This window comes from Microcaecilia unicolor, chromosome 11 (assembly GCF_901765095.1).
Source record: "Microcaecilia unicolor chromosome 11, aMicUni1.1, whole genome shotgun sequence".
Lineage (NCBI taxonomy): Eukaryota > Metazoa > Chordata > Amphibia > Gymnophiona > Siphonopidae > Microcaecilia > Microcaecilia unicolor.
Genome location: NC_044041.1, coordinates 23,932,126 through 23,954,189, shown reverse-complemented (window position 1 = coordinate 23,954,189; position 22,064 = coordinate 23,932,126). Strand labels below are relative to the sequence as shown.

General features: G+C 46.4%; 1 protein-coding gene across 3 annotated transcripts in view; it reads left to right on the top strand.

The window, feature by feature from the left end:
* MYO18B (myosin XVIIIB) overlaps positions 1-22,064 on the top strand; it is a 549,955-nt gene that overhangs the window by 472,321 nt on the left and 55,570 nt on the right. For all 3 annotated transcript variants that reach the window (XM_030218025.1, XM_030218027.1, XM_030218024.1), the window contains exon 40: positions 4,715-4,900. In XM_030218025.1, the coding sequence (XP_030073885.1) occupies positions 4,715-4,900 (186 nt within the window). The remainder of the gene's footprint in view (positions 1-4,714; positions 4,901-22,064) is intronic.

Here is a 22,064-nt window from a genome sequence, read left to right as displayed (position 1 = left end):
ACGTTGTATGGTTACAGCATGATTTCTTCTTGCTTGTATGTTGGGTACATTGAGAACGTTGTGTTGTTTACCTTTGAGTTGTCAATAAAATATATTAAAAAAAAAAAAAAAAAGAACAGCTTTTAAACTAGAAACTGGGGGGAAGGCTGACACTTGCTCAAAAGTGCAGGCTTCAGAACAAGGTATCTCTCAAAGACATCACCAAAACACAGAAGCTAGGTTATCCCGAGGGCAAGGTTATAATAGAGGCCAAAGTAGACCAGGAGGGGCATAATCGAACGAAAATGTCTATCTCCATGGGCGTTTATCTCCAAGAACGGGTCCGTGAAGGGGCGGACCGAACCGTATTTTCAAAAAAAATAGACGTCCATGTTGTATTCGACAATTTGTGAGCTGGGCGTTTTTGCTTTTCAGCGATAATGGAAAATGAAAGCGCCCGGCTCAAAAACGAATAAATCCAAGGCATTTGTTCGTGGGAGGGGCCAGGATTCGTAGTGCACTGGTCCCCCCCACATGCCAGGACACCAACCGGGCACCCTAGGGGGCACTTTTACAAAAACAAAAAAAAAAGGTAAAAGAGCTCCCAGGTGCATAGCACCCTTCCCTTGTGTGTTGAGCCCCCCAAATCCCCCTCAAAACCCACTGCCCACAAGTCTACACCATTACTATAGCCCTAAGGGGTGAAGGGGGGCACCTACATGTGGGTACAGTGGGTTTGGGGGGGTTGGACGACTAAGCATTAAGCAGCACAATTGTAACAGGTAGGGGGGGATGGGCCTGGGTCCACCTGCCTGAAGTCCACTGCACCCCCTAACAACTGCTCCAGGGACCTGCATACTGCTGCCACGGAGGTGGGTATGACATTTGAGGGTGAAAATAAAAAGTTGTGAAACATCATTTTTTGTGGTGGGAGGGGGTTAGTGACCACTGGGGGAGTCAGGGGAGGTCATCCCCGATTCCCTCTGGTGGTAATCTGGTCATTTAGGGCACTTTTTGGGGCCTTATTCGTGAAAAAACAGGGTCCAGGAAAAGTGCCCTAAATTCTAGCTACAAACGCATACTTTTTTTCCATTATCGGCGAAAGGCGCCCATCTCTGTTCGGGAGATAACCATGCCCCAGTCCCGCCTTCACCACGCCTCCGACACGCCCCCGTCAACTTTGTACGCTTCCGCGATGGAGTGCAGTTGAAAACGTCCAAGTTCGGCTTTCGATTATACCGTGTTATTTTTAGATTTTGTGAGATAAACGTCCATCTCCCGATTTAGGTCGGAACTTGGGCATTTTTCTCATTCGATTATAAGCAGGCAGGTGTCCTTAAATAAAGAGCAGAGAGATTTTCAGGATTGCAAATTATCACAGTCAACTGCTGAGCAAGTTGTAAATTGGAACAACAAACATTGTTTGAAATGTCTGTTTGCAAATGACAGAAGCCTAAGAAATAATATGGGAGAGTTAGAATATATTGCACTAAATGGAAAGATAGATATAATAGGCATCTCTGAGACCCGGTGGAAGGAAGATAATCATTGGGACACTGTCATACCAGGGTACAAACTATATCACAGTGATAGGGTGGATCAAATTCATGGAGGGGTAGCATTATACTTTAAGGAGGGCCTTGAATCGAATAGACTAAAAATTCTGCAGGACACAAAACACATCTTGGAATTCCTATGGATAGAAACTCCATGTGTAAAAGGGGAAAAGGATAGTGATAGGAGTGTACTAACGTCTACCTAGCCAGGATGAACAGACTGATGCAGAAATGTTATCAGAAATTAGGGAGGTTAACAAACTGGGTGACCCAACAATAATCAATTACCCCAATATTAATTGGGTAAATGTATCATCACGGCATGTCAGGGAGACAAAATTCCTTGATGAGATCAAGGACTGTTTTATGAAGCAGCTGGTTCAGGAACCAACACGAGGGGGACCAAGTCTAGACCTAGTCCTTAGTGGAGCTCATGATCTGGTGCAGGAGGTAATGGTGCTGCTTGATAAAAGTGATCATAACATGATCAGACTGGATATAATCTCTGGAGTAAGTACACACAGGAAATCCAATACATTAGCTTTAAACTTTCAAAAAGGAGACTATGATAAAATGAGAATGGTCAAGAAAAAACTTAGAAGAGCCACCAGGGGGTGGGCTTGGGAGGGGGCCTGCTGCCAGGGCGGAGGCTTTTTTGGTTGGGTGAGGGAGGGAAGGGATTTGGGGCTGGGCTGGTTTGAGTTTCTGCTGAAACTGAGCAGCCAATTTTGATTGCAGAATCGATTTCAGTAGAAACCAAAGAACTTGGTTTTAGTCGGACTCTTGGCTAAATGCCGGTAAGTATGCATGAACTTATACATTCTATAGTTACACGTGGCTCTACCCAGATTCTGCCTATGTGCACATCCATCTATGTAAGTTATGCATTTAATTTACAGAATCAATTTTTCACTTAGTTAGGGTAAATATCACCGAAGGGGCATTGATCAAATACTAGCAACTCAATGGCGACTCATTTCACATGAGCAGTCAACCCATGACTCAGGTACTCTTTATCTGTTCAACAACAATCATGGTTTCTAATCATCTCTACTGTGTATTTTAATAATAATTGCCACTCATTAATTCACCAAATTTTAAAATCTTTTAAAACTCTATTAAAACTCAATTGCAATTGAAGAGTATGTTACAATGAAGTATGCAGGCACCGGCGAGCTTCCCTGATGCAGAAACAAAACATGGGCCATGTCGATTGGTCTGCAGTCATCCGATAAGTGCTTCAGGGGCCCTTTTACTAAAGGGTTGCCGCACGGTAATGGGCTTGCCGTGCGGTAGATTGGACCTACTGCAGGCCTAACGTGGCCTCCGGCCAGTGGCGTAGCCACGGGTGGGCCCGAGTGGGCCAAGCCCACCCATTTTGGGTTCAGGCCCACCTAGTAGCAGCACACCTATGATGTGGCTGGCAGGGATCCCCAAGCCCCACCATCTGAAAACTCCCCAAAACTGTTCCTCCTGCATACCTTGTAAATAGCAGATCTTCACCTGCAGCGAGCAGCAACTGATACATACTGTTTGCACCGACCCCACAACCTTCCCTCTGATGTATTTCCGCCTATGCGGAAACAGGAAGTTGCATCAGAGGGAAGGCTGTGGGGCCAACATAAGCAGTGTGTATTATTAGTTGCTGCTCACTGCCGGTGAAAATCTGCTATTTAAAAGGTATTCAGGGGGGGGGGGTGTTTGAGAGACCATATGGCATGCAGACGAGAGAGGGAGAGACCAAATCACTTGTGGGACAAGGCGGAGTTCTTCTGCCCACCCACCTTGGGCCCAGGCCCACCCAAAATTGGGTGACTGGCTACACCCCTGCCTCCGGCATTATTTCCGCCCCAGTGTGCGGCATTTCTGGTGCAACCGGAAATTCCAGAAAAATATTACCGCAGTCATCAGGCAACACCGTGAGCTGCCCAGTTACCACCGGGTTAGCACTGGAGCCCTTACCGCCACCGCTATGGGTGACGGTAAGTGCTCTCCCCCCCCCCCCCCCCCCCCCCCCCCCCCCCCCGGAATGGCCAACATGGTAAGTGCAAACGTACCGCATGGCCATTTCTTTTTTCAGGCTTTTTACCCGCTCTGGTAAAAAGGGCCTCAGCGCACTGCAAAAATGGCTGCTGCCGCTAGCACAGAGCTCCTTTTAACTCAGCTTAGTAAAAAGACCCCTTAGTATGCACACATAGACCATTATTAAAATGGACTTGGGGAAACTCCACTGCTTATTTCTAGAATAAGCAGCACAAAATGTATTGAACTGTTTTGGGATCTTGCCAGGTACTTGTGACCTGGATTGGCCACTGTTGGAAACAGGATGCTGGGCTTGATGGATCTTTGGTCTGTCCCAGTGTGGCAACAGTTATGTACTTATGTGTTTGGAATTCCAAATGGAATCTTGCTACTCTTTGGGGTTCCGCATGGAATGTTGCTACACTTTGAAATTCTGCATGGAATCCTGTTATTCTTTAGAATTCTAGAACCTTGCTACGCTTTGGGGTTCTACATGGAATGTTGCTACTATTTGGGTTTCTGCCAGGTACCTGTGACCTGGATTGGCCACTGTTGGAAACAGGATGCTGGGCTTGATGGACCTTTGGTCTGTCCCAGTGTGGCAATAGTTATGTAGGTTTGGGAACCTCTGCCATATGGTCTTATGTACTTAAAAGATTTTAAAATTTGGTGAATTAATTAGCGATTGACTGTTATTAAAATACACAGTAGAGATTATTAGAAACCACTATTGTTGTTGAACCGATCAAGAGTACAGCGAGCCATGCACAGGCTGCTCATGTGAAATGAGTCGCCACTGGGTTGACTACAATTAGTTTGGAAGTACTGGGATTTGAGTGGAGGAGTGGCCTAGTGGTTAGGGTGGTGGACTTTGGTTCTGAGGAACTGAGCTCAATTCCCACTTCAGGCACAGGCAGCTCTTTGTGACTGGCAAGTCACTTAACCCTCCATTGCCCCATGTAAGCTGCATTGAGCCTGCCATGAGTGGGAAAGTGCAGGGTACAAATGTTACAAAAAAAAAAAAATTATTCGAACCATTGACATGCATATTTGGTGCATATATTTTGGCATCCACTTTATGTGTCCACTAGACTTCATCGAAAATTATTTAAATCTTTTAAGTTTGTGACTTCCTGGCATTTCCTTTTCTGCTATAGATGTTGATCCTGCGTTTGAGAGACAGCGTGGTAAAGATGGGAGAAGAGCTAGAGAAAGCTGCTGATTCTGAGGCTCGGGAGAAAGAGAACGCCAAGTATTATCAAATGCGAGTGGACGAAATGAAGGTGGAGATGCAGGAATTGTCACAGAGAGAAATGGAGGCTTGCCGTAGACGTATGGAACTGGTAAGGGAAGACATCTCTTGCTTTTTGGGGATGGACAGGCAGAAAAGTTTTGTTTCGTAATTCATATCATTTCTCATGTCGTTTCTGGCAATGTTCATTTTATTTGTTTGAGCTGAACTGAGCTGAACTAACCCAATAGTTAAAGAGTGTGTGGTAACAAATGCGTAGCTTTCTTTTTTCTGTTTAAAGTGGAGAAAAGGACCTCTCAGTAGTCACCGCTTGGCAACAATGTACTAAATGTACTTGGCAACTCCACTTGTATGTGAATGAAGGCTACATGTAGGGTTTAATATACTCTGTAAGCAATAATCTGAAACGTGATGCTAAACAGTTGCTAAACCAAATGATAACGTTGCTTAGCTTATTCAATCAAGTGGAGTTTTTTGACCAGTGATAAAAACGGAGTCAAAACTACGCTGGCATTTGAGTGCATTCAGTACATTACATAGTAACTAGTAACATAGTAGATGACGGCAGAAAAAAACCTGCACGGTCCATCCAATCTGCCCAAGAAGATAACTCATATGTGCTACTTTTTGTGTATACCTTACTTTGATTTGTACATGTCTTTTTCAGGGCACAGACCGTATAAGTCTACCCAGCACTGTCCCCGCCTCCCAACCACCAGCCCCGCCTCCCACCACCGGCTCTGGCACAGACCGTATAAGTCTGCCCAGCACTAGCCCCGCCTCCCACCCACCAGCCCCTTGATTTGTATCTGTCTTTTTCAGGGCACAGACCATATAAGTCTGCCCAGCACTAACCCCGCCTCCCAACCACCAGCCCCGCCTCTGCCATCCAACCTCCGCTAAGCTCCTGAGGATCCCTTCCTTCCGAACAGGATTCCTTTATGTTTATCCCACGCATGTTTGAATTCCGTTACCGTTTTCATCTCCACCACCTCCCGCGGGAGGGCATGCCAAGCATCCACCACTCTCTCCGTGAAAAAATACTTCCTGACATTTTTCTTGAGTCTGACCCCCTTCAATTTCATTTCATGTCCTCTCGTTCTACCGCCTTCCCATCTCCGGAAAAGGTTCGTTTGCGGATTAATACCTTTCAAATATTTGAACGTCTGTATCATATCACCCCTGTTTCTCCTTTCCTCCAGGGTATACATGTTCAGGTCCGCAAGTCTCTCCTCATACATCTTGTAACGCAAATCCCGTACCATTCTTGTAGCTTTTCTTTGCACCGTTTCAATTCTTTTTACATCCTTAGCAAGATACGGCCTCCAAGCAGTGACTACTGAGGTCCTTTTCTCCACTTTAAACAGAAAAAAGAAAGCTACGCATTTGTTTCCACACACTCTTTAACTACTGGGTTAGTTTAGCTCATTTCAGCTCATTACCAGTTCTATAGTTACTTTCGCTGAATTTTTGTCCAGTATTATCTGCACTTTATTTGTTTGGCCATTTTGTCATCATGGGAGAAAAGTCGTTCAGTGTGCACTTTTTTTTGAAAGTGTGTGCAGTATGCAGGCATCAGGGGCGTAACCAGAACTTTATTTTGGAGGAGACATGAGGGTGCACTGTTGGGGGGGGGGGGGGGGAGGCAGCATTTTCTTTCTTTCTCCTCTTCCAGCGCTGCCACATCATACCTTTGCTGGCGGGATGCTCAAACCCTGCTGGCTGAAAAGATTCGCCGCTGGAGCCCTGCCTATGCTATCTGATAAATGAGGAAGCCGGTGGGTGCTCTAACCTTCGATGCATAAACTGAGCAAGTGCAGAAGTGTCAGCATTGGTGGCTGGAGCACCCACCAACTTTCTGCTGCTCAGGCAGCACGGTCGGGGGCTCCAGCAGTGAATCTCTTTGGCTGGTGAGGCTTGAGCATCACCACCAGCCATAAATCCAGTGCCATAAGTTTGAAGAGGGCCTGAGCTCAAACTCACCCCCCCCCCCCCCCGGTGGCTATGCCACTGACACACGTGTGATGATTTACACATGCACAATTGGTGCCCTCTTTGCAAATAGTGTGCACTCTCTTGAAAGACTAAAATGATAGCGGGGATGGGACGACTTACCTATGAAGAAAGACTAAGGAGGCTAGGGCTTTTCAGCTTGGAGAAGAGATGGCTGAGGGAGACATGATAGAGGTATATAAAATAATGAGTGGAATGGAACAGGTGGATGTGAAGCGTCTGTTCACGCTTTCCAAAAATACTAGGACTAGGGGGCATGCGATGAAACTACAGTGTAGTAAATTTAAAACAAATCGGAGAAAGGTTTTCTTCACCCAACGCATAATTAAACTCTGGAATTCGTTGCCGGAGAACACGTGGTGAAGGCGGTTAGCTTGGCAGAGTTTAAAAAGGGGTTAGACGGTTTCCTAAAGGACAAGTCCATAAACCGCTACTAAATGGACTTGGGAAAAATCCACAATTCCGGGAATAACATGTATAGAATGTTTGTACGTTTGGGAAGCTCGCCAGGTGCCCTTGGCCTGGATTGGCCGCTGTCGTGGACAGGATGCTGGGCTCGATGGACCCTTGGTCTTTTCCCAGTGTGGCATTACTTATGTACTTATGATAATACATTAATATTTGTGTTATTTTCTTCTAATTTTCATTTGATATCGACATGCGATGACACGGGATTTTCCCATAATCTTACACATAAATACCCATTCCTAGTGTTTTCCCAAAGTTAAAGACAAATGCCTTCCCTTTAAGCTGTCAGTCACAGTAACTAAGTGACCGTGACAATGGCAGAAACAGACCAGCTGGTCCGGTCAGTCTGCTCAGTTATTTTTGTCCACTTTACTAAGGACAGACCTGGCTACTGACTATGCACATTTGTACCCCGTGCTTTCCCACTCACGGCAGGCTCAATGCAGCTTACATGGGGCAATGGAGGGTTAAGTGACTTGCCCAGAGTCACAAGGAGCTGCCTGTGCCTGAAGTGGGAATCGAACTCAGTTCCTCAGGACCAAAGTCCACCACCCTAACCACTCCTCCACTGTTGCTACTATTTGAGATTCTACATGGAATGTTGCTATTTCACCAATGTGGCCGTGCAGGCTTCTGCGAGTCTGACGTCCTGCAGGACGTCAGACTCACAGAAAGCAGGACGTCAGACTGACAGAAACAGAAGCCTGCACGGCCACATTGGTGGAATAGCAACATTCCATGTAGAATCTCCAATAGTATCTATTTTATTTTTGTTACATTTGTACCCCGCGCTTTCCCACTCATGGCAGTCTCAATGCGGCTTACATGGGGCAATGGAGGGTTAAGTGACTTGCCCAGAGTCACAAGGAGCTGCCTGTGCCTGAAGTGGGAATCGAACTCAGTTTCTCAGGACCAAAGTCCACCACCCTAACCACTAGGCCACTCCTCCACTGTTGCTACTATTTGAGATTCTACATGGAATGTTGCTATTCCACTAGCAACATTCCATGTAGAAGTTGGCCCTTGCAGATCACCAATGTGGCCGCGCAGGCTTCTGCTTCTGTGAGTCTGACGTCCTGCACGTACGTGCAGGACGTCAGACTCACAGAAACAGAAGCCTGTGCAGCCTTCTACATGGAATGTTGCTAGCAAGCAACATTCCATGTAGAATCTCCAATAGTAGCAACATTCCATGTAGAATCTCCAATAGTATCTATTTTATTTTTGTTACATTTGTACCCCGCGCTTTCCCACTCATGGCAGGCTCAATGCGGCTTACATGGGGCAATGGAGGGTTAAGTGACTTGCCCAGAGTCACAAGGAGCAGCCTGTGCCTGAAGTGGGAATCGAACTCAGTTCCCCAGGACCAAAGTCCACCACCCGAACCACTAGGCCACTCCGTGTGTTTTCTTGGGGTTTTTTTACACGTTCATGTTTTTTTGTGCATCGTGGGGACCTTTTTACTAAGCCACGGCAAAAAAGTGGCCTGTGGCAGCGCAAGCATGTCTTTTGGGTGTGCGCCACGCCAGTTTTTTTCCATGTCCTGGGAAAAAAAGGGCCTTTTTTAAGGGGCTGGAAAATGGAAGTGCGGCAAAATAAAAACCAGCCTTACTGCCACTCGTTGACTTAGCAGCAAGGTCTCGTGCGCTCCCGGGTGGTAGGCATGCAACGCACACTCACTGCTTACCACATGTCAAATTCAGAATTACCGCCCGGGGCATATGGTAGCCAGGCGGTGAGGCCGATTTGGCGCATGCTGGAGGCATGTAGGCCCTTACGCAGCTTTGTAAAAGGGCCCCTGTGTGCCCAATGTAGAACTTTTCTATCTTTGCAAATTGATTGCATGCATGTTAGTTTGTAGCCAGTCGATACTCAGCCAGGGACGGTCAGTGTTTTTTTTTTTAAAATGCTGATTGTTTCCGGCTAAATTAGCCCAGATGTTCAGTGTTAGGCTATGTCCGGGCACTGGCACTGAATATCGGGGGGCTGAATCCTGTGGGGTTGCCTGCCAGGGCTTATGTGGGTCCTGGCCGATAGTCAGCTGGGGCCTGCATAAGACAGTTTTGTGAGCTTTGGCGGACTATCAACCGGGATCCGCATAACTAGTTTTTCATTCTTAAGTCCCCCCGATCACCCTCCTGGCTCCCTTCTCTCCCAGCCCACGAGATGCAACATCCTCCTCCCCCCCAGAAAGGGAACTCCCACCCGGTCCATATAGGTGGGCCCAGAACCTCTCCTGCCCACGTAAATCACTCTGAATATTGAGCCCTAGGTATACATATGCAGATGCGATGTGTGCATTTAAAATTTGTAGAAGCGCACTCATTATTATTATTATCATTATGACATCTGTATCCCACATTATCCAGAATAAGCTCAGGTTCAATGTGGCTTGCATTCACTTGCCGTACAGACATTTCTTTAAAAAAAAGAAAGACCCGCCTTTTACCCCACTGCTGTAAAAGGAGGCCTCGGAGCCCATCAAAACCATGCCCCGCCGCCAGCGCAGGCCCCCTTTTGCCACAGCTTCGTAAAAGGACCCCTAAGTGACTTGCCCTCCAGTGCCCCAATGTAGCTCCCTTTAATTCTAAGTGGTTTAACCACAGAGGAGTACTGAGGGATAAAGTGGGTAGGGGAAAAACAGAAAGAACTACCACGCTCTGCGGTCTTCCCAACGTAACAGGGAAGGGGAAATATAACCTATAAATACATTAAAAAAAAAAAAAAACAAGCACGCCAGAATGATAAAGCTGAGTGCATGACAAACTAAAGCTTACCTCAGCCTGGCGGCTAGTCTTTCCCCTTTTCTCGAGCCGGCAGGCATGGAAAAGCAGCTCAGCTTCCTGTGCAGGAGGAGAGTTTGCCACACACTCCCCGCCCTCTCTCTCTCTACTAGTAGGAAGAAGAGGGAGGGAGGGACCAGCCGTGAACAGGGGAGGAGGAGTGGAAGAGGAAAGGACAAACTATGAGATGGCTGAACAAACCCTGCCCTGAATAAGGGCGGGGGGATGGAGGTGAACTACAGGGGAAAAAAAGAGCAGCTCTCACCGCACTCCCCCTCCCCGGCAGAATTTGGTTCCGCTGACCTGTGGGTGGTGGAAAGACAGATTGAATCTACCAAGAGAAGGAGAGAGGATGGGAGGGACCTGGGGCGGTGCCAAAGAGTCGAGCGCTGCCCGCGGGAAGAAAGCAGCGGCGCATGCGCATAGGCGCTGATGTGCCGACGCGGTAAGTATTTTTGAGCTGCGGCCAGCGCGGCACCCTTGAAGGCAGGCACCCCCCTGCGGTGCTTACCCCGCTTACCGGGTTGGCATGGCCCTGAGTGCAAGTAACAAAATCTCAGATCCAAAGTGTGTCTGGTAGGTAGACCACACATAGACTGGTAGAAGTTTCTCTTCAGGCGTTCACTGTAAAGCCAGCATCCTGCCATTGTTATCCTTGAAGACAACCCCAATGTTTGTGCTGATAAAGCCACAACGCCATGATACCTTGATAAATGTTACCCTTTCCGTACATCTGGTTCTATTTAAAAATCAGATCCCGAGAAGAAACATTTTGTATAAAACCATACAAAGCAAAAGCTAATGTGTCGACAATTTATGAAGATTCTTCATCTCTAATTAGAGTATCTGATATTAATTAGAAAATATTAGTTCTCTTAGCAGCTGTTGCTGTGGTAATTAAGAAATATAGTCAGAACAGTAGAACAGTTAATGTAGAGTCATAACAAAATAAAGGTATTTCTAGAACAAGGGTTCTCAACCCAGTCCGCAAGTTCAGTGGCGTACCTAGCATGCTTGCCAGCCGGGGCAGGTTGCCGCTGCATCCCCCCCCTCCGTCGAGGCACATCACACCCCCACCCCCTGAGGCATGTCAACCCCCCCCCCAAAGCATGTCACCCCCCAAGAGGCGCATCACCCCTACTACCCTTCCTTCTAGCAAGGGGATACACGGAGCAGTTGCATCAGAGGGGCAGGGGACTGGCGTAGCCGACAGCCATGCAACAGCATGAGAAGCGTAGCCAGGTTGAGCGTGCGGGGGGAGCAACAGATTGCATGAAAATAGGCGCCGACGCCAACGGAAGTCTGTTTGGGGCCTCTAGTCTGCATCCGGGGCGGACCGGCCCGCCGCCCCGCCCTTGGTACACTACTGCTGAGGTTACACCTAGGCATTCAGGTTTTCAGGATACTAACAATGAATACACATATAATAGTAGTGATGTATGCTAATTTATCTCATGCATATTCATTGTGGGTATCCTGAAAACTGACTGGCTAGGTGTAAGCTGAGGACTGGGTTGAGAACCCCTGTTCTAGAATAATTTCAGAAGAAATGTCAGCCCCTGAGGCCACTCAGCTGTGTGGCCAGAACATAACATGGCTGCTGGCCACATGGTAGGGGGGGGGGGGGGATGGAGGGAGCAAGGAGAGTTTTCAGCCCAGCTCAAGGTGGGCTAGGGGTCAGAGAAGTAAATAATCTATGGTCACTGCAGGAATAGGAGCATGAGAATGGACGGGGTAGAGCTTATGGGAGTCTTAAAAGGCCAGTAGAACTCAAAGCTGACATCTTTTCACCTGCCCACCTTGATTTTCCTGCATCCGAAGTGCAAGGAAGTAGGATTACATGGAAGGTATAACGGGCCTGATATTCAGACCGCAGGAGTTAGCCGGGCTGCCTCCCATGATCAGCACTGAACCTGAATATTCAATGCCAGGCCGTTTCCAGTGACCGGCATTTAATGTCCAGTTTATTTTGGCCGGTTTAAACTTCACTGGACAAGCTGATATTCAGTGTTGGCTGGTTAAGTTTAAATTGGCCACAGGTAGGCCTGCTATTTCGGCTGCTGGATTTGGCCACCAAACTTAGCCGTCCATGTGCTGAATATTGGCGAATAGCCAGCTATGTCACTCGACATATCCGGGTATCTGCTAAGCGATAACCAACAATATTCAGCGGGAAATAACCAGCTATCTCCCGCTGAATATTGCTGGTTAGGTGGTTAAGTGCCATTTAACCGAGCAGGAGCTGCTCCTGGTCAGTTGAATGTTTTTAAATATCGGGAGGGTATGTGTAGGCAACAGGGCAAGTGAGCCAGATGAGGGGTGAGTCGGAGCAGATGGGTTCCTTTCTTGCAGTTTTACATACATTATGTGGTGAAAGCTAAGGGTTCATCCAAGCTTATTCTTAATCTCATACCCAACGTTCTTTGATTTCCTGCTACATTTCCATTAAAAATTGTGAAGTTCAGTTATGATGATAGAAGGCTGTGAGGGAGCATTCAAGAATAGACTTCCATACACCGCTCAGATGAACAATACACTAAAGTTTGAAATATTATTGGCCAAGAGTGTGGTTACCACTCGCCATCATGGTGGAAGCAGGGGCCTTTATGCCCACTAATAACCTTGAGTGGGGGACGGTTGGACCAATCATAGCTCGTATGGCTAGATGACGCCTCCTTACTTCACAAGAGTCAACATTATCCAATTTACGATAGGTCCTGTGAGATTAGGCCTATTCCTCACCCCATGGGAGGTCACCTCCCAGTGATAAGGTGGTGAGTATAATAACTGACTAAAGAGAATCTACGAGCATGGAGAACTCAATAGATCCCACGAAGCGTCAAATGTAAACAAAAAGGTGGGAATATGAGCCAGGCAATCCAATAACTGGACCCAAAATAAAGTTTGAAATAAACAATGTTTATTAATTTTCAAACAAATGATAATGAAACAATTTCCACATTAAAAATGACGCGACACAACGTTGTGTTTCGGCCACATGGCCTACATCAGGAGTCTAAAAACCAATAACAATAAGACCATAAATAAGATATACAGTGATGTAACATCCAGTAAAGAGGAACATATAAATTATAGAATATCAAAAACATAACCATGTTGATATAGATGCTGGAGGACAGATATAAAAACAATAAATACGTATATAAGTCAGAAAGATAATTGCCATACTAATATAAGTACTAAAAGGAATATTTTTGAAAAATACAATTGCCATGTTGATGCAAGTAGATGCATAAAAACTGATCAAAATGTGATGCAAATCCTGGCCAACCTCACCCTGTCCCCAAAGTAAAGTAGTTCAAATTGTTATATGCAAAAAATGCTTGTGGCTATGTTATTATTATTTTTTTATTTGTACCCCGCTGGGTTAAGTGACTTGCCCAGAGTTACAAGGAGCTGCCTGGGCCGGGAATCAAACTCAGTTCTTCAGGATCAAAGTCCACCACCCTAACCACTAGGCCACTCCTCCACTCAACAGTGCTCAACAGTTCATACCCAAACAGCAGACACCTCTGTGCATTATTGCTTTCTGGATCTGAGGAAAATGGGAAGGAGTATGGAAATGGGAAGGGGTTGGTGGAAGGTGCAGAGAAGTAAAGGAGGGGAAAAAAGAACCCCTAGCCCTGCAGATCCAGCTAGACAGAGTGAATATTATTGCTTTGGCAGTGACTCCTAGTTGGTAGTCTTAGGTGTGGCAAAAATAAGAGGAAGGGGATACTCAGTAACGCCATTTACCTGGCTCCATTTAAATTAGACATGATCCACAGTTTTATTTAAAAACTAGTGGAACCATGCCCGTTTCCTCAACAATGAAACGGGCCCTAGGAAGGCTGTCATGTAAGCTTTTTTTTCTCTCTCTCCCCTGCCCTCCCCTCCATGTCCAGCGATTCTCCTCTTCCCTGCCCTCCCATCCGTGTCCCGCGATTCTTTCCTCTACTGTCCTCCCATCCCATCCATCAATTCTCCTTTGCCCTGCCCTCCCCGCCCCTTCCCTTCCTTGCCTTGATGTCCCGCGGTTCTCTGCTCCCCTCAATTTGTACCTGAACGTTCTCTGGCTGGCTGGCGCTGGCTTCCATTCCATTCGTAACATCCCTCCTGACGTCAGCTCGCCTCCAGCGTTCCCTTCCCTCTCACTGTTCCACCCTCTGATGTCATTGCGTGAGGGGGAATGGAACGCTGGAGGCTGGCTGACGTCAGGAGGTGTTACGAATCCAGGCAGCCAGGAGATGTTACGAACCCAGGCAGCCAGACATGGAACGTTGGAGGTGCAAATTATTATATAGGATAGAAGCACAGGAGCAGACCCGGTGCTTCTCTGTTCTGATGCCAGTAGGAGCTGTCTTCATACTTGAAACCAAATTAAAAGTTGCAGCCTACAGGGAACGCTTGTGCTGTAAATAATAATAATAATAAAAAAAAGAAGACATTGCTTCTTAAAATAAAAGTTTCAATCTGGCAACATAAAAACAGAAGGGGGGGGGGGGGAGGGAAGACATGTTTGCCACAAACTGGATAATCCAATACAGTTCCGCCATTTAAATATTAATATGCAAAAAGAATATTAATCCACATTTGGCATACCATTTGGCTCCAGGTATGAGAACTGAGTGCAATTCTCTACAGAGAGTACACAATTAATTATCTCTAGTTGTAATTTATACTTGACATGTTACATGAGTTGAATGCATGCATTTTATTGTGCAAGTCGACCAAACAGGGAGCCAGATTTAATAATTTTCTGATAGCCGTAAACAGGGGAAGTTAGGTAATAAATCATAAGCTAGTCTACATTCACTGGGGGAAGGGAGGATTCATTTCAAGCTTTGTTGCACTGTAAAAATTGCACAAGTTTCTTCTCCGAAAACACCAGGGCATGGTTGTTGCAAGTGAAGCCATTTTTGTACTGGAACAAAAGCTAAACCAACCTTTAAGGGCCTATTTTCTGAACCCCATCAGGTGTTCAGTGTGGATTTAAACTCCTCTCCCCCCCTCCCCCGTAATATTTAAAACCATTTAACCGGCCAGGAATGGCTCTTGGCTGGTTAAATGGCACTTAACCAGCTACCTGGCAATGTTCAGCAGGAGATTGCCAGTTAGAACGAATTGCGTTCAAAATCTGCACCCTGGCTCATAAAATTATTCATGGCGAAGCCCCGGCCTACATGACAGATCTCATAGATTTACCAACCGGGAACACAAAAAGGTCAGCACGCACATACCTAAATCTCCACTACCCCAACTGCAAAGGACTCAAATATAAATCAACCTATGCATCCAGCTTCTCCTACATCAGCACGCAACTATGAAATGCACTACCAAACGTCATGAAAACAACGCACGACCTAACAATCTTCCGGAAATCATTAAAAAAACAATTTGTTCGAAAAGGCATACCATAACGATCCAACCTAGTCACCTGAACCCTACAACACAATGAAACGTATACCAGATCTGGACGAAACTTAACTCTCCCTCCTTGACTATCTAATTCACTCCGTCACTTATGTAACTTTAATGCAATACCACTCTGTATTTCTCAAACCGGAATTAGCAATCGCCAACAAGGTACTATGTAAGCCACACTGAGCCTGCAAATAGGTGGGAAAATGTGGGATACAAATGCAACAAATAAAATAAATAAAATACCTCCCGCTGAATATTGTAGGTTAGCACTTAGCGGATAACCTTTTATATCTCGCAAAATAACCGGTTATCTACTAATATTCAGCGCATTGCTGGCTAAACGACCCTTTTACCTTTAAGGCACACCAAAAAATGGACTGCACTGGTGTAGACACATGATTTGGACACACGCAGGTCCATTTTCCAGTGCACCTGTAAAAAAGACCTTTTGGGGAGGCAAAAAATGGACGTAAGGCAAAATAAAAATTGTCACGCGTCCATTTTGTGCCTGAGATTTTACCGCCACCCATTGACTTAGCAGTAAGGTCTCACACATTAACCGGGCAGTAATCGTCAGCATGTGTACACTGCTGATTACCGCCCAGGTTAGCGCCCGCACGATACAAAATAAAAAATATTTTCCAACGCACATAAAAAATTGAATTACCCCCCTTTGTAAAAGGGCCACTAAGTTTGGTGGCCAAATTGGACTGCTAAAATACTAAGAATATCTTTGGCCGGTTTCAAATGAACCAGTCAGTGCTGAAAATTGGGGCATATCATGGACAGAATAATGGGCACGGACAGCGGCGTAGCAAGGGTGGGGCGGTGGGGGTGGTCCGCCCTGGGTGCATGCTGCTGGAGGGTGCAGAGAGCAGCCACGCACCTGTCGGCTCTGCTGGTTCCCTGTTCCCTCTGCCCCGGAACAGGTTACTTCCTCTTCCGGGACAAAGGGAGCCAGTGGATCCAACAGGCGCGCGGCTGCTCTCTGCATCCTCCAGCAGCCAAGAATGCACTCGGGGGGGGGGGGGCTTGATGCGCCGGAGAGGGGGTGTCATTGCGCCAGGGGAGGGGGTGTCGTGCTGCACCCTGGGGGGGGGGTACGCAGCGGCAATCCGCCCCGGATGGCAGCCGACCTAGGAACGCCACTGGGCACAGACATGCTATCCAGCTAGCGGGTTCTGATTATCGTGTGCTAATTCCTTAATAGGAGGCGGTTATCGCTCTCCTGTCAATTTATTTTCAGGTTACACGCATGAATGACAACATTAGCATACGACCTGAAAAAGAAATCTTTGAAAATGCTCTACTTCCTGGATGCATGTTGAACATTTTCTTCGTAGTGGAGTTTGCGTGAGTTTCAAGAGATAGATGTTTGTGTAGTGTCACTCCAAGAATTTTCAGTTTGTTGGATATGGGGATAGTGACGTCAGGGGTACTAAGAGTAGTAGGGAGGAGTGAAGAGTGTTGGGATGAGAGGATTAAGCATTGTGTTTTCTCTTTGTTCAGTTTCATCATAAAGGCGTTGGCCCAAGACGTTATGATGTTCGTGCCAGTAGTAATTTTGTCGGAGATTTCTGATAGATTGGATTTGAAGAGGATGAATATGGTGACGTCGTCAGAGTAGATGAAAGGGTTGAGACCATGTCTGGATAGGGATTTAGCCAGGAGGATCATCATAAGATTGAAGAGGATCGGAGATAGAGGAGATCCTTGGGGTACACCACAAACTGATGACCAAGGAGATGAGATTGTTGAAGTTGATTTAACTTGGTAGGATCTTGTTGTGATAAAGCCTTTTATCCATTTGATGATGTTTCCGCCGATATTTAATTTATCCAGAAGTTGTGTTAGAATGTGATGATTTATCATGTCAAATGCACTGGATAGGTCGAATTGAAGAAGAAGAATGTTATTTCCAAATGAGATTTCTTTTTTGAATATAGATGTTAAAGTGAGTAGCACAGTTTCTGTGCTGTGGGTAAGTACACGTTAGGGCTTAATGCCCTTTAGTAGACATATCCCTCAGTGTCCACGTAAGGGAGGCCTGAGCTGTTATGTGTCACTAGAGCATCTGTTGAGATATTTTATCAGGGGAAACCAGTGGAACCCATCGGGTGCACCTGAAGAACTGCTGGAATTTTCATCCGGTCAGCGAAAAATCTCACAAAGAAACGATGGCATTACATGATGGTTCCAAAAAAAAGAAAAATCTCTTAAGAGTTGTAAAAAAAATTGAATAACAAGAAAATTTAGAACAAGGACCATACTACTACTACTACTACTATTTGACATTTCTAAAGCGCTACTAGGGTTACGCAGCGCTGTACAATATAACATAGAAGAACAGTCCCTGCTCGAAGAGCTTACAATCTAATGGACAAATGTACAGACAATCAAGTAGTGGCAGTCAAATTGGGGCAGTCTAAGGTTAGGTGCTGAAGGCAACATTGAAGAGGTGGGCTTTGAGCAGGATTTGAAGATGGGTAGGGAGGGGGCTTGGCGTAAGGGCTCAGGAAGTTTATTCCAAGCATAGGGTGAGGCGAGGCAGAATGGGCGGAGCCTGGAGTTGGCGGTGGTGGAGAAGGGTACCGAGAGGAGGGATTTGTCCTGTGAGCGGAGGTTTCGGGCGGGAACGTAAGGGGAGATGAGGGTGGAGAGGTAATGAGGGGCTGCAGACTGAGTGCATTTGTAGGTAAGAAGGAGAAGCTTGAACTGAATGCGGTATCTGATCGGAAGCCAGTGAAGCGACCTGAGGAGGGGGGTAATATGAGTGTATCGGTTCAGGCGGAATATAAGACGAGCCGCAGAGTTCTGGATGGATTGAAGTGGGGATAGATGGCTAAGTGGGAGGCCACTGAGGAGAAGGTTGCAGTAGTCAAGGCGAGAGGTAATGAGGGCGTGGATGAGAGTTCGGGTGGTGTGTTCAGAGAGGAAAGCGCAAATTTTGCTGATGTTAAAGAGGAAGAAGTGACAGGTCTTGGCTGTCTGCTGGATATGCGCAGAGAATGAGAGGGAGGAGTCGAAGATGACTCCAAGGTTGCGGGCAGATGAGACGGGGAGGATGAAGGTGTTATCAACTGAGATCGAGAGAGGAGGAAGAGGAGAGGTGGGCTTTGGTGGAAAGACTATAAGCTCGGTCTTGGACATGTTCAGTTTCAGGTGGCGGTTGGACATCCATGCAGCAATGTCAGGCAAGCAGGCCGATACCTTGGTCTGGGTCTCCACGGTGATGTCTGGTGTGGAGAGATACAACTGGGTGTCATCAGCATAAAGATGATAGTGGAAACCATGAGATGAGATCAGTGAGCCCAGGGAAGAGGTGTAGATTGAAAAAAGAAGGGGTCCAAGGACAGATCCCTGGGGAACTCCTACAGAGAGCGGGATGGGGGTGGAGGAAGAACCGTGCCCTCAAAATGGCAAGGATTGTCTTTTTCACAGTTTATACATATTGATCTTTTTTGACCTTTGTTTGAAAATTTGTGTGACCCCTGATGTAGACATTTCAATACGACGAAACACAGACTGTGTCGGGTCCCATTATACTGAATAAAGCATCTGTTAAGCACCAGTTCCTGTGTTGGAATGTCCATTATCCATCCTCTGCTCCTTATCTGAAAGGACAAATCAAGACCAGGTATACATATGAAGTATCACATTCCACATGTAATGTGTTTATCTTGTTGGGCAGACTGGATGGACTGTACAGGTCTTTATCTGCCGTCATCTACTAGTATATGGGACAAAGTCAAAAATAAAACAGCCACACTCCTACATGTGTGGAGGAGTGGTCAAATGGTTACTGCAAATCCATTTAGAGTGGTCAAACTTAATGCTTAACCTTTTCTTCTACAGGCAGGGGCGAGATTAAACCATCTATCTCACCAAAAGAAACCCAGCGCCTAAAACATATTTCAACTAAACTTTAAATGCAGCAATGTTCAATGAAACAATTCAGGCAGCAGGCTTTGATCCCGGCATCCTAGGTTTGATTCCCACTGCAGCTCCTTGTGACCTTGGCAGTAGCGATCCTAGGTCGGCTGCCACCCGGGGCGGATCGCCGCTTTGCACCCCCCCCCCCGGGTGCAGCGGCGTCCGTCCCCCCAGGGTGCAGCACGACCCCTTCCCCGGTGCAATCACACACCCCTCCCCGGAGCATCAAGCCCCCCCCCCACCCCGGTGCATTCTTGGCTGCTGGAAGGTGCAGAGAGCAGCCGCGCGCCTGTCGGCTCCGCTGGCTCCCTGCTCCGGAACAGGAAGTAACCTGTTCCGGGGCAGAGGGAGCAGGGAACCAGCGGAGCCGACAGGCACGCGGCTGCTCTCTGCTCCCTCCAGCAGCGTGCACCCGGGGCGGACTGCCCCCACCGCCCCGCCCTTGCTACGCCACTGGACCTTGGGCAAGTCACTTAACCCTCCATTGCCTCAAAAATCAAGATTGTGAGCCCTCTAGAAACAGAGAAAGCGCCTGTGATTGTCCTCTGCTTTCAACTGGATGGTTAAGCAGATTATAAATGCCTGTGTAATGGATAGAGGCACAGATAGTCAAAAAAATCTCTGCTGGGCAGCAATCATTTGATTTATTCCAAAAAGGAGCACTATTCCCGAAGTCTGGATGAGAACAGACTGTGGTACATCCACTTTCCATGTGTGTATATGCCAGTGCACAATTATAAAAGTGATTTTCTTTGGGTAAAACAGATTTCACATACCAGGGTGGACATTCCCTGGTGGGCCAAGTGCTAATGGGATAGAGGCCAACTAAATTTCAGTTTTGCTTTTGCCGCCAAAACAGGACCAAAGTTCGAATTTGCCCTTGTTTTGGTTTTGACTGGTAATCAATAGAAAATAAAACAAAGTAAAACATGGAAAAGAAAATAAGATGATACCTTTTTTATTGGACATAAGTTAATACATTTCTTGATTAGCTTTCAAAGGTTGCCCTTCTTCGTCAGATCGGAAATGTTTGTTCATTTGCTTTTTCATGCGGCTGTAGGTGGCATCTTCCATCTTGAGTAGAGAGGTGTGGTAGCCGTGTTAGTCCACTTTTAAAGGTAATCAATAGAAATAAAACAAAATATGGAAAAGAAATTAAGATGATACCTTTTTTATTGGACATAACAATACATTTCTTGATTAGCTTTTGAAGGTTGCCCTTCTTCGTCAGATCGGAAAGAAGCAAATGTGCTAGCTGACAGTGTATATAAGTGAAAACATTCAAGCATTACTATGACAGTAAAATAGATACTATTGGAGATTCTACATGGAATGTTGCTACTATTGGAGATTCTACATGGAATGTTGCTATTCCACTAGCAACATTCCATGTAGAAGGCTGTGCAGGCTTCTGTTTCTGTGAGTCTGACGTCCTGCATGTACGTGCAGGACGTCAGACTCACAGAAGCAGAAGCCTGTGCGGCCACATTGGTGATCCGCAAGGGCCGACTTCTACATGGAATGTTGCTAGTGGAATAGCAACATTCCATGTAGAATCTATAGAAATCAAACCAAATAAAACATGGAAAAGAAAATAAGATGATACCTTTTTTATTGGACATAACAATACATTTCTTGATTAGCTTTTGAAGGTTGCCCTTCCTCGTCAGATCGGAAATAAACAAATGTTGGTAGATGACAGTATATATGAGCGAAACATCAAAGCATTTCAGTGACAGTCTAACAGGGTGGGGGTGGATAGGTGAGAGTCAGGGAGACAGGAGAGCACTGCAATTTACAAAGCAGTGAAAATCAGGTGCATTTTTGGATGAAAATGAAACTCCCCCGCCCATGACCAAAAGCGGGCCCCACTCTGCTCCCCCCCAACCAAAAGCAGGCTCCACTCTAGGCCTCCCACTCATAGCTTCCACCCCCCTGCCTACCATACAAACCCTGGTGATCTTGTCAGGGCAGGAGTGATTCCTAGTCGTTCCTGCCCACGCAGGCTCCGCAATCAAACTGTTTGCCGCTACTTCCTGCGGCAGCCTCACAAAACTGCCGCAGGAGGCCGTGGCAGCCATTTTGAGATTAGATTTGGCATAGGCAGGAGCGATCCTAGTAAAATGCTGTATTCTCATCAACTCCAGCCCCACCTCACTGAGGGACCAGAAGACCCGATCCAAGAATCAAACCAGGGACTTGCTACAACAGCAACAGTCTAGCTTTTTGGCTCTTTCACCGATCTTTAATAGCTTATTTCTTATTTCAAAATTTTTAAAAAGATCCTAACGATTTTTAAACACTGGTTTGGCACCTTTGCTGTGGATTCAGGTATCATGCAGTCTAAGATTAGCAATTCCTTTGCATGCTTTTATGAACTTCAGTTCCTTTTCCCCTTAGGCCCTGCTAACCCTGCAATGTTGGGAGTTTCATTATTTACTCTGACAGTCTTCTGGCTTCCAGGCGGAGGCCTGTCGCTGTCTGCACTTCAAGTCATCTCTCACCTTGTCACTGCCGAGACGGCAATTTTACAGCTGGCAGCTTTAATCAAGTTAAATTTGTGGTGTGCACTTTCTCTGAGGTGTGCGTGGTCATTTAGAAACTGCCTGACGGATTCTTTTCTAGCTGTGTTCA